At 43.8% G+C, this 12,553-nt stretch overlaps 1 protein-coding gene across 8 annotated transcripts in view; it reads right to left on the reverse strand.

Moving 5' to 3' along the window:
- The window catches only part of DDB2 (damage specific DNA binding protein 2), a 50,189-nt gene that overhangs the window by 5,038 nt on the left and 32,598 nt on the right, over nucleotides 1–12,553 (reverse strand). For 3 of the 8 annotated variants that reach the window (XM_064144973.1, XM_064144944.1, XM_064144955.1), the window contains 4 exons: nucleotides 7,518–7,701; nucleotides 5,107–5,237; nucleotides 3,855–4,046; nucleotides 1,051–1,217 (listed from right to left, as the gene is read on the reverse strand). In XM_064144973.1, coding sequence (XP_064001043.1) covers nucleotides 1,051–1,217; nucleotides 3,855–4,046; nucleotides 5,107–5,237; nucleotides 7,518–7,689 — 662 coding nt within the window. In that variant the 5' untranslated portion in view covers nucleotides 7,690–7,701. Of the gene's footprint in view, nucleotides 1–1,050; nucleotides 1,218–2,865; nucleotides 3,012–3,854; nucleotides 4,047–5,106; nucleotides 5,238–7,517; nucleotides 7,702–7,802; nucleotides 8,002–8,028; nucleotides 8,425–8,630; nucleotides 8,711–12,553 lie in introns of those variants that run through there. The other 5 variants (XM_064145011.1, XM_064144982.1, XM_064144963.1 and 2 more) reach the window with 5 other exon arrangements.

Consider the following 12,553-nt stretch of genomic DNA (forward strand, 5'->3'; position numbering starts at 1 on the left):
GGGAAAGACACAAAATCAGTGCTGCCTCCCACAGGCAAGTGAATGCAGCGGAACTCCAGTTCGCACCTCGTCCCTGACAGGGGAGACTGTAACAGATTTCCTGGTTGGTAGTGCGGGCCTGACTATCAAGAAGGTGGATGGCTTATCAGCATTGTTTTGTGTTAATGACTGAATAAATATGAAATACCTTCCTAGTCGTTTGTGAAGTGTTCATTAGATTGAGTGTTGCACATTAGGACAATGGAACATAACAGAAGCTTTAAGAGCCACTTGATGCCTGCACATGGACACACCTTGGGAAAGATCAGAACACACTTGTGACCCTGACAAATGTACAGAAACAGCTTTTAAATTACATTTTTTCACAAAACACTGAAGCAGCAATAAAGAAAAGACAAAAGTTCTGGACTGGAAAGTTGCACATCAAACTGGCTCAACTTCATGCTCCAAGAATGGAAACTGAATACAAAGTTAACTGATAAAGACACAAGTCTTAACCCTAGCCCTGCTAGGAGGGGAAAGGTAATGAGAATAAAGCTGGAGTCTTTTGGGAACTTGTTAGGAAAGCTTCACTTGCAAAGATAAATTATGCTGGAGTCAAGCCTCCAGAAGTACAGCAGGGTAAAAGCACTAACATGAAACTCAGGTGCATGAATATTTTGTGACTTTCCTATGCTACCTGAGCTGTTGCAGACAAAAAAGATCACTGACGACAATGAAGAGGACTAAGCTATCCTGCTCTTCTCACCTTGCCCTTTATGAAGTGAAAAGCTGTCAGCATCTGCAAGACAGGAGATGGAATTACCAAAAAGCAACACCAGAAGATGCGGGCATCATCATCAAGTACTATAGAAGTGTACTTGTGCCATGGCTTCTTAGACTGTCACTCGCCCTGTACTGCTAAGGTCAGGACCAAAAGCCTGTCCCCAGGTTCCCTCTCAGGACCAATTCTTACCAAGAGTCTCTTAACACCAGAAATACAAAGATGTTAGAGAGCACAAAAAGCAGTGCAGCATTAACCCCAAGGAATCTTCAGTGCCCCCTTCTCACCAAACATTATGGTACTCATGGCCACAGTCCGAGACACGGGAGATGACCTGCACTGCTCTGCCCTCAAGGTCCTGCAGACTTAGGGTGCCATCCCCTGATGCCACATAAAGCTTCACAGCCTCATAGGGACTGAACTTGATGTCTCCGAGAGAATCTCCTGGCCCTTTCTGGAATACACACAAAGCCAAGAGGCATCAAGGTTAGAGTGGAAGACAAAACCTTAACAAAACACTCATCTCCTTGAAAACATTGCTGGCTTCCCTAGGTACAACACACTGCTTTCTGACAGGGCATGGATATAAGAACTCCTTTTTTCTACTAAGTTACCTATCTGAGCACAAACATTCTGAGCCTATTCATTTAGCCCCAACACACTGAGCTGAAAACCTCATTAGCAATATTGTTTCTTCTGCTATGTGGGTAGAACTCACGTGCAGTGAAACACCTGGCTCAGACCAGCCCCATAAGATCAGAAACCCAGAATCCTTCCATACAGAAACCACAAAAAATCTCATGACAGGCCTGCAAGAAGCTTTTCTTACAAAGATATCATTCACCAGTTTACTATAGGCTGTTTCCAGCGCTGTATCTGGTCTTTCTCAAGGTATCAGTAGGCAGGACGAGTGTGGTGCAAGGAGAAATCCTACTGCTAATGCCATGGCACAGGAATCTTATGTTCTGTGTGATAATATTGTTGTTTTGGGCTTTTTCCCCCGATCCATCTACTGAGGAAATGTGGAAAACTCTACACAGAGACGAAAAAAGAAAGATGATAGCTGGGAGTCCTCAAACTCCTTGATACTCAAGTGCATTCCATCTCCTACTTACAAAGCAACTACTCAGTAAATCTCACTGTAAATACTGGATTTGAAGAAGCCAATGAAGATTAAAACAGGCCTGATTGTAAAGCTTGCCTGTTCTCACAGCAGTAGGAGGATGGCAAATCCAAGCATCATTGCTGTAACAGGCATCCCGCTGAACACAAGATCCTCATGTCCCAGGACCCCGTCTATACCTCCTTGGCAGTTCACCTTCTGCAGCTAGAATAGCTAATTTGGAAACCAACCATGAAAGTTGGCACTCTTCAAAAGAATCAGATCAGGAAAAAGTAAAGATGAGCCTAGCCCAATTTTCCTCACTTACCTTTAAGCTCTAATCTGAAGTAACTAACTGAGGAGCTCAGGCTTCCTTAAGAGTCCACAAGTGAAAAAAAAAAAAAATCTAAGAGGGTGATTCTTAGCACAGGCAGGAAGAGTTGACTCTAGCAATTCATCTCCTCTTTCTAGGAGTAGGCCAAAGTCTTAAATCTGGTATTTTACATAAGCACTAAAAGTTAAGTGGGATGATCCTTATGGCATGCACCACTTCAAGTCAGTGGTGTCTGTGGAGAAGCACTGAGAGGACTGTAAATGGTCCTGTAAAAACCATCTGACAGCAAGCAGCACTGCTAACAGATAAAGAGGTTAGAAGGTTCCTAAGGCACAGAGCTATTGGAGACTTAAGAACAGATAGCTAGGGAAATCCACTGGCACCCTCATGCCCTCCCATGCATAGCAGGAAGTAAACAGCATCAGAGTCCCTCCTTTCCAAGAAGCTAAGTTTTCTCCTACCCATCACACTGCTTCAGGGAAAAATAAAAAGGGAGAGTGAGCCTCCTTGGAAGAGAGAGGATCACTGAAATTCAGGATAAAGATGTTTACATGGAGAAGAGGAATCCCAGCTCCCACATATTAGAGGCAAATCTCTCTCTCTCTCTCTGTAGCACTCCCGCCAGCAGGACACAGAGGAGGCCCAAAGCATTGATGTATTTCTTACTCCCAGTCCTCGGTGCTGGTGAAGACCCGGACAGTATTGCCATTAAAATCCTGAAGGGTGGTAGTGCCGGCAACTGATGAAGTGTACAGCTGACTAGGGTTAAAAGGGTTAAACTTCATTCCTGTGATGGCCCCTCCAGCTCCCATCTACAAGGAAGGGGATGAACAAAAGAAAAATCCACTAAGTGATAGGGAAGGAAAAATGTGTGTTCTGTAAGTCTGCATTCACTGCTATGTCCTGAACAGCAACTGTGAGAAACACCACAACCTTTCCAGGAGGCAAAGACAACCATTTCTTCCCACATGATGGCTGTCTAGACAGCTGCTCTCCTGGAGGACAAAACTGAACTCCTTCATTCCCCAAACAATGTATTTTCTGTTCATCTAGTATCACACTATTTACAAAAACAGAGAGATAACTGGAATGTCTGGAGAGCAGACCTCCTCCCACTGTGTATCTGCGTAAATTTTGAAAGTGGAGAAAAGGTACAGCCTCTGAGCCCCAGCTGGAATGGGAATGGCTGAATAAAGGAATGGACACATTAGCTTTCTAAACCCTCCATTCGCCCTTAGTTTCTCATTTTAGATAAAGGAACTTTGTTTCTCCCCACCTGAAAATGTTTGTCTGACATAGAATAAAAGTTGAGCAGAGAAGGATCAAGATCTAAAAGAGGCATAGACTCTCTCTGCCTACTTGTTTCTAGCATCTCTTTAACATTACTGTTTTGCCAGTTTCTGTATCATTTTTCCACTGAACACACACCAAGTGCTGCTTCATCACAAACTGAACACAGCTCAGTTCTCCCTACTAGAACAGCCTGGGATTTAGAAATACACGTGCTGCTGCACCCCAGTTCTGCTCCACGGCTGGCTACTCTGAAACCCAAGGTGACCTTTTGTACTTCTCACAAGAGACCTCACTTTTGACCTGCAGTATTTGTTGGTACTCTGGTTCTCTCTCCCACCCATTTCATACACCCAAAGACTTACCCCTTTTATGAAGCAGGTTTTAGTAAGTACTTCATAATCCCAAAGGATGATGTCTCCACCTTTGGAACCAACAGCTACAGTACTGGGATGTGTTGGATGCCATTCCAGACACGTCACTCTCCTGTCAAAGGGACTTGCTGTTCGAAAGAGGCGGTATGAGGCTAGAGAACGCAGAAACGGCAGCTGTAGACTCTGTTAAAAAAATGTAATTATTACTTTTTCAGGGATTCCAAAGATTCTCTAAATGAGGCATGATAACAATTTCTAACTGTTATCAGTGTTAGTACATTCAAACAAAATTCCAAGCCTCTCTGCGGAATGAAGAGAACATGCCGTCCCCTACGGAAACAGCCTGTGACCACACAAATCCACATCAGCCACAGCACTCAGATAGCAACAGAGAACTGAGAGAGATCACGCTTTAAATGATGTGCATGGAGCCAGCTATGCCCCATGGCCTGAAGGCAGAAAAATCAACAAGGGAGAAGAACAACTCTCCACGTCAGTAAAAGTCACTTAGAACTCTCTAAGTCTTCACTAAGCACTCAAAAAATGCTACACACCATCCAGAGATATAGTATCAGAGTCCTCCTTCCAAAGTGCCTGCAGTTCAATTATATAGCATAAGAGTGAACAGAACAGTTGAAACAGGGAATGAGAAACCACGACATGACTGCATTGCTATTCAGCTGAGAAACAGGGTCTGCTTGTATTAGCTTGGTGATGCCTTTACCATTTGGATACTTAATTACTTAGAGCCAGGACAGATGCTCTCGACCTATGGATGCTACAGAAAAAAGTTTATTTTCAAATTAAAGAAGGAGTATGCCTCTGACAAGCAGTAAAATATTGTGGACTTGATGGAGTATGTTTGTGAAGAGGAAAAATCAACACTAAATCTAACATAATTAGCAAAGCAGAGTGGATACAAAAATAGCACAATGAAACAGATTAGCGTGCAAAAGTAGCACTGTGCAGTAACTTAGCTGGTAGAGCAGCTAAGTTTCAATGATTCAGGAAGCACAGAACAGAGGATGAAATGTAGAGTGACAGAGCCAGGTCAACTGAAAGGGAAAGCCATCTCAGTGCATGCATTTTACAGGACTAAGAGACATAAGAGTGTACCAGACCAGGAGCCACAAACTGCATGCAAAGAACTTTAAGGCCCTTTAAAGCTTTCCTGCTTGTGTTGAAAGTGTTTTTATGTAGGCAGCTGAGATGTCCAATGGGTTAAGAAGGTTAAACTCCTCACCTGCCTGAGCTGTGCCCGAATGGAACCTCCCAGCACGTTCTGGAAGAGATAATGAACAATGCTGCACTGCCGCCCCAGCTGATGGAAAAGGACTCTGTTGTTTCTCACCGTGGGCCTACCTCCACTCCAACCTGTTAGAGTGGAAAACGGTAGAACTTACTGAGAGCCAATATATGTCATGTCCATTCACTAAACAATATGGGGAGACATCTGCATTTGCAGCAACATCCATGGAAAGCTTCATCCACAAGATAAAAACTCCCTAAATAACTCTTACATGCCTAAAGTGCAGCAGTCTCTGCAATTATAGTCCAGCACTTCCCACAGACTGACAGAGCTTTGTGTATGCTTCCTATTGTTAAACTTCCCTTCTCTTTGCCAAAGATTTATCAAAAAGACAAGAGAGGACTAAAGCAGTGCCACAGGTGGTTCTTGGACAGTATACTATCTGAATAGTTCATACCCAAAATACAATGAAACTATCAAAAGTCCCAATGACTTGGAAATATGCCATGGGAGGTGGTAAGCCCCAGGGTACAGCAAAGGGAAGGTCACGACCAGCAGAAATGCAAACACCTGAAAATTCCCCAAGCATAGCAACATGAGTTCACACACAGTTCCTGAAACGTCTGCTGGTGAATCAGAATTTTCCATCTGCTTGTGCTGTAGCCCATACAGTCTGCCTGCAGCAGTGCAAATTTTGGCTTTGATAATAGACTTGCTGATGCCTCATTGCCCAAAAAACTTTTTGCTGAGAGTACATCATGCTTCTACATTTTATTCATGTTCCAAATTTTTATCTTCAGAGACCTGTACATAAAAAATTCCCTATCTGTTCAGCCCCATGTCTCTGATCTAATTTTCCCCATGGCAATGGTCTGTAACGTCCCAGGGGCTCTTTAGGTGTCAAACACATTTCTTAAGAAAGAAAAATGCTATTTTCATTTAAGAATTTTTATAGAAAACCCAGAAGACTGAAAATGGAGGAACCATTCTATATGATTAGAACCTAAACAAAGTCTTTCTTTAATGCAATGCTGGAGCCTAGGAACGCAAAGTCTTCAAATTAAACTTGTTAATTTATATGCCCACACAATGCTAACATTTTTCACACCTGTTAAAATAGAGACAGCAGTATTTACATTTTAATTCCTTTCTTTGCCAGAATTAGCATCCACAGTTCTTCCTTCAGAGGTGATGGAAATAGAAGTATTGTTTTCCAAATTCTATTTTATTACAAAAGGTATTTTATTAAGGGATCAAACTATTGGGCTTTTTAGAATCTTGTGGAAGGAACTGTTACAAGGTGTTTCAACTTCAAGAAACTGAACCTGTCCTGTATGGCTCAGGAAAAAAAAATCCAAACCACAAAACCCAAAATGGGAACACAAAAAGGAAAAGCTCACACAACATTCCTCATCTTTTCAAAATAGGTTTAAAGGGAAAATATGGTTTGCCTCATATTTTTCTAAGTACAAATTACATCAAATTTCCTCTGAATCTTACAGATGCTTACCAAACCCGAAAACCAGGATTTTCATTGTAACTTCAAGTATGTAGACAAATTACCTACAGAAGATGCTTTAACTATTCACAATTACATACAAACTCCTTTCAAACAGAGTGCTTTGCCTTGACATCCACTGTTCACACTGCCAACTGCTCCATTCCAGAAAATGGAAACGTACAAAATAGTATAACTCCTGTATCTGTAACAGCGGAAAAACACTTCAGTAATTTCTGGATCCCTAAAGCCAAAACTGTACAGAAAGCATTTTACCAAACGGTAACTTCAGTGACCTCCTAAACAAATTACAGAACTAAAGGTTCCATCTGAGAAAGAGAGGCTCGGGGGACACCACCTCATTCTCTACAACTACTTCAAAGGAGGTTGCAGCAAAGTGGGTTTCTGTCTCTTGTCACAAGAAACAAGTGATAAGACAAGAGGAAACATCCTCAAGTTGCACAAGAGGAGGTTTAGATTGGACATCAGGAACAATTTCTTCCCCCAAAAGCTTAAGGTTTAGGACAGGCTGCACAGCAAAGTAGTGGAGTCAACAGCCTTGGATGGATTTAAAAGGCATAAAGGCATATAGTCATCATGACTAGAGACATGGTTTAGTGGTGGACTTGTAAGTGTCAGGTAAATGTTTGGACTTGCTATCCTAATGGTCTTTTCCAACCTAAGCATTTCTATGAAAATAGTCCTTATTTTAAGTCAAGTCTACACAATTTTCTTGATAACTATTCCAGTACCTTAAAACTTAAGACATCTCTCCTCACAGATGAGAAATTTTTAAAACATTTTAACTTATGTACTAAAGGAAAAAATGCACATGTGAAGTGATTAGTCAAGGTCATTTAGAGCAAATCTGGTTGAGAGAAAAAGCAAGGATCCAAGGAGGCATTACCCATTTTCTCTGGGGGTTTGGATGCTTTTCTCACAAACAATCTTTTTGTTTGTGGCTCATTCCCTAGTTCCTCATAGTCCAGTTTCCTCTTCCCAGATGATTTTGCTTCTTCCATCCAGTGCTCACATGCCTTCTCATGCTTTTTGTCCTTTGGCTGGTTCACTGGAGCCATTCTGTCTGACCACTAAAAGCAAACAGCATGGAAAGTAAGACTGTCACACACTTTTAACTAGAAGCAAAACAGGAACAAACCATATCCCAGCGATCTGAAAGTAGTAATTATACCTGTAGTGTCTTTCTTCAACATGACACCAGCTTTTTGTGGTACTCTGCTGAAGAGAAATAGATTCAATAGACTCTTTGTTGCTCACACATGAAAATTAATGTATCTTAAAGCATTAGAATATGTTTTGACAGATGTGCTTTTAACAAACTCGCAAGCTTCCACAAAACTGCACAAAGTACATCTGTGAAACCATGTGGGTTCCTAACTCTTCGTCTAGTAGCTTACACCGAGTTCTTCAGCTTCTGAGAAGAAAAAAAGTCAGAGCTTTTATGGTGATGGCCATGGCCAACTCGTCTTTCACTACATATGCTCAGAAGGTGCTTCCTGTTTAACAGCCACTTTTCCTCACAACCACCACCTGATAGTAGGGTCCTGCACTAGCTACCAACCACACTCGAACTGCTCTTCTGACCAGAGATTGGACGCACTGACTCCTATCTTGTGTTTTAACGACCAAATCCCGACAAAACGTGCGGGCCTCCCAGAGTCTTCCTCGTAGCTGGCAAGCGATGCGTCACACGCTGTCCGTAGCTGGGGCTCCCCCTAGAAGGTCCTCTGCAAAGAGCCTCGTAGAGGCTGATCCCGTGCTAGTGCTAAACTCATTTATGACTCTAAAATGCCATTCGTGAATGGCTAGCAAGGCTATCTGCTCGTCTTAAATACAGCTCGGCAGGCACCGCGCCAGTTCCCCAAGGAGCGCCCTCCCCGCGCCGCCGGGCCTTGGGGGCCGCGGAGCTGCCCCTCCGCGCCGCGGCCCGCCAGGACCTCCGCTCGGCCGCAGCCCGGCTCCCCCGCGGCCTGGGCGGGAAAGGCCGCCCCGCTCTCACCTGCGCTTCAGCAGCCTGCGTTCCCCGACACGGCCAAGAACGGCGGGTGGCAGCCAACCCCTCCCCCGCGGTTTCATAACCGGGGCGGGAAGGAGGGGGACCGCAGCTCCCGGTGCGGCCAGGCGGGAAGCGCTTCCCCGCCGCGCCCGGCCGCCCGCAGAGAGCGACAACGAGCGCACGGGCTCCGCAGGGCAAGACCCAGCCCTGCCCACCCGCCGCCGCTCAGAGTCAGCGGCATCAACACTGGGAGGCTAGGAAAGGCCCAAGGTGCCAGCCCTAGCCGTCTGCCTCCTTCAGACGCCCTTACCCTGTGCCAGCCTCCTCGCCGGACCAGGCGCGGCAGGGATCAGTATGAGCAGCACCCCGGGTTCGGCAGGTGCAGGAGGGCACGGGGCAGGGGCGCGCAGCGAGCCGCACGGTGGCCCCGGCGCCTGGGCCAAAACACACAGTCCAAGTACCTGAGGCATCGTTTGACAGCTTATTGTTGGGGAGTTTTGTGCATGATTTGGAACCTTCCATACTTAGTCTCTAGAGCATCAAATAGGCACAAGAAAGCTGCATCGTAAGGGCCCAAATACATCAATCAAACGGCAACCAAAAATGATAGTATTTTGAAACAGGACTTACACAAGAAAATGCACTTAGTGCTGGAGCTCAACAAAAAAATGCACTTTAAAGGCAAGTAAGGACCAGCTCAGGTACTAACAGATCTTACATAATGAAGCAGACAAGATGGGGGAAGGCAGAGTCTGGAGGTACAGCTAGAGGTACCAGCACTTCCCCCTCTAGCTGCAAAGAAGGCTGCTGTCTGTAGCCCATGTTGCATGGTGAACCTTACATCTGGAGCAAAAGTGTCCTGTGCTCCAGTCCTACCAGTAATTATGCTCAGTAATTAAGGTGCTGGCTATGAACACAAGTCCTACAATAACTGTACATAACCACTTCTTGAATTATGAGGCTTTAGGGTTTGGTTTTTACTGTTGGAGATTTTTTTTACTAGAACTATAGTTACCTGTGCATCTTCTCACATATTAGGAAATGAACAGCAAAATTACTACTGCAAAGACAGACCCAGGCTCTACACCTTTCTCTGCAAGTGTAACAACATTGTATTGGTTGCTTCTATCCTGAGTATCAGAATGACATATACAGAAAGTCATAAACACTATCAGAAAACACAATTTGGTTTTGCAAACTTACATCAACCTGACTAGCCTATCTTCTCCTAACAAGCACTTTGCAATGAACAACATTCTTCTTAGAACTGTACCCACTGGCAAAAAATGGCAAGAGGAGTAATTTAAAGCATCATTTCCCCTTCTTCCTTTTGAAGCCTATAGTCCCAGGAAGAGAAACAATTATAAAAAAAAAATATCTTTCTTATCTTTACACTGATCCAACAGTTTCATCTGTAAGTCTGCAGACATCACTATCACTGAAGACAGAGCCTATGGAGCTCATCGGGAGTGAACAACAAAACATCAGTTCAATTACAGAAATATCACTGTCTTTTAGTTTTCATATGCTTTAAAGGGGGCACATTTCAGAACTTGTAAATGGAGATGCCCAGGTACCAGCCTTCTTAAAGCAGACTGGAAGACTTGTAATGATTTCAATGTTCTATGTATTAATCCCAAAGAAAGCTCTGACACTGTTATCCAAGTTATCTCCATCAAAGAGGTGCTCTTCCTGTCCCCACTCCCTTTGTCTTCTAGCAGTAGCATCCCCATGCCAAGCATGTGCAGACAAACCTACACTGTTTGCCATTTGGAGCTATCACAGTTAGCATTTTTTAGAAAGGAATGAAATAGACTATTTCAATTGGAAGAGATGTATGGTGATCATCTAGTCTAGCTGCCTGACCAAAAGTTAAAGCATAGTAGAAGGACATTGTCTAAATGCCTCTTAAACACTGAGGGGCCTGGGACATCACCCACCTCTCTGGGAAGCCTGCTGCAGTGTTTGACCACCTTCTTGGCAAATAAATGCTTCCTGTTGTCCAGTGTGAACCTCTATGTATGCAGCTTTTAACTATGTTCATACATTTTATCAACTGGATATGAGGGAGAAGAGACAGACACCTCCCTCACCATTTCTGCTCCTCAGAAAGCTTTAGACAGCAATGAGGTCGCACCTCAGCTTCCTTTTCTCTGAACTAGGCAAGCTCAAACTCTTGACATTTTCAGTGGTCCTTCTTAAATTAAGGGGCCCAGAACTGCATGCAAAATTCAAGGTGAGGCCACATCAATGCTAAATACAGCAGTAAATGCAGTAATTTGGTCAGTTACTAATACCAAGCTTGCTTTCTCTCTAGAGAATCACTAGATATTTTTGTAATTATGATTCACTAAGGACAAGAACAGTAGATAGTGCACAAATCATGCACCCAAGAAATGCCACTGGCCTGAGGTGCTACTGCTGTGTGTCTGTATAATACCCTGAGCAAGCCACAAAAAGCTAATTTGGGAAAATATAGAAAATATATGTATTTACAGACTCATACTTTTCAAACTACTGCTGCAAAGTCAGAAGAGCATAACTACACATGAGCAGAATATAGACTTATTTTTATGATGCCTTTTTTCTGTCATACAACTATGTTGAGGCTTTGTCTTAGTTATGGGATGTGGTTCTCTACCGCTGAATAAAGCCATCTTGTCACCTGGTCCGATAAAGCTGCATTGTGACTAAGGTGATCAGCCTCATGGTACTTGTAATACTACTACGTATTCTGCCTCCCTGTTATCAGGATCTTTGAATCATAGAATCATAGAATCAACCAGGTTGGAAGAGACCTCCAAGATCATCCAGTCCAACCTAGCACCCAGCCCTAGCCAGTCAACCAGACCATGGCACTAAGTGCCTCAGCCAGTCTTTTCATGAACACCTCCAGGGACAGCAACTCCACCACCTCCCTGGGCAGCCCATTCCAATGGCAAATCACTCTGGGAAGAACTTCCTCCTAACATCCAGCCTATACTGCCCCCGGCGCAACTTGCGACTGTGTCCCCTTGTTCTGTTGCTGCTTGCCTGGGAGAAGAGACCAACCCCCACCTGGCTACAACCTCCCTTCAGGTAGTTGTAGACAGCAATGAGGTCTCCCCTGAGCCTCCTCTTCTCAAGGCTGAACAACCCCAGCTCCCTCAGCTTTTGTCCAAAGCATGAGTGGTTTTGGACACTTTAGTGCGACTACTGATACAAAGAGTTCCATTACATTAACTAGGGTTGTACCTGTGTATGAAAACAAACCTACATTCCACTAAAAAGCAGGGGAAAGACATCCTAAAGAGATAGAAGACTAAATATCAGGCTATCTGACCTCCTTCTGTCCCCAAGGATAAAATACAAAAACACCACCACATTTACCTGGGAACTGGAATTGTTTAGTCTGGAGGAGAAGATGCAGTGGGGAGACCTCACTGATCTCTACAACTGTCTAAAAGGAGGTTGTGGTGACGTAAGTGTCTCTCTGTTCTCCCTGGAATCAAATGATAGAACAAGAGGAAATGGACTCAAGTTGTGCCAGGGGAGATTTAGATTGGATATTAGGAAGAAATTCTTTACTGAAAGAGTGCTCACACATTGGAACAGCCTGCCCATGGAGGTGGGCACATTCAAGAAACGTGTGGGCACGACACTCCAGGACACAGCTTAGTGGCCACGGTGGTTATGTTGATGGTTAGACTTGATTTTAGAGGTCTCTTCCAACTGAAACAATTCAGTGGAACATCAGTATCAAAATCAGCATTGAAACATAACATAGGGCAGATGCAGGATATAGAATATTAATGTATGACAGATGTTTGCCTTTTCTGTGCTCTTCATTCATGTACATTTCTTTCATAATGGAATTAAACCCTCAAATATTTAATTAAATTGAATTTGGGAGTATCTATGCCAGAATGTGGGGTATGGTTTGCTTT

This window comes from Pogoniulus pusillus, chromosome 1 (genome assembly GCF_015220805.1).
Source record: "Pogoniulus pusillus isolate bPogPus1 chromosome 1, bPogPus1.pri, whole genome shotgun sequence".
NCBI classification, from domain to species: Eukaryota; Metazoa; Chordata; class Aves; order Piciformes; family Lybiidae; genus Pogoniulus; species Pogoniulus pusillus.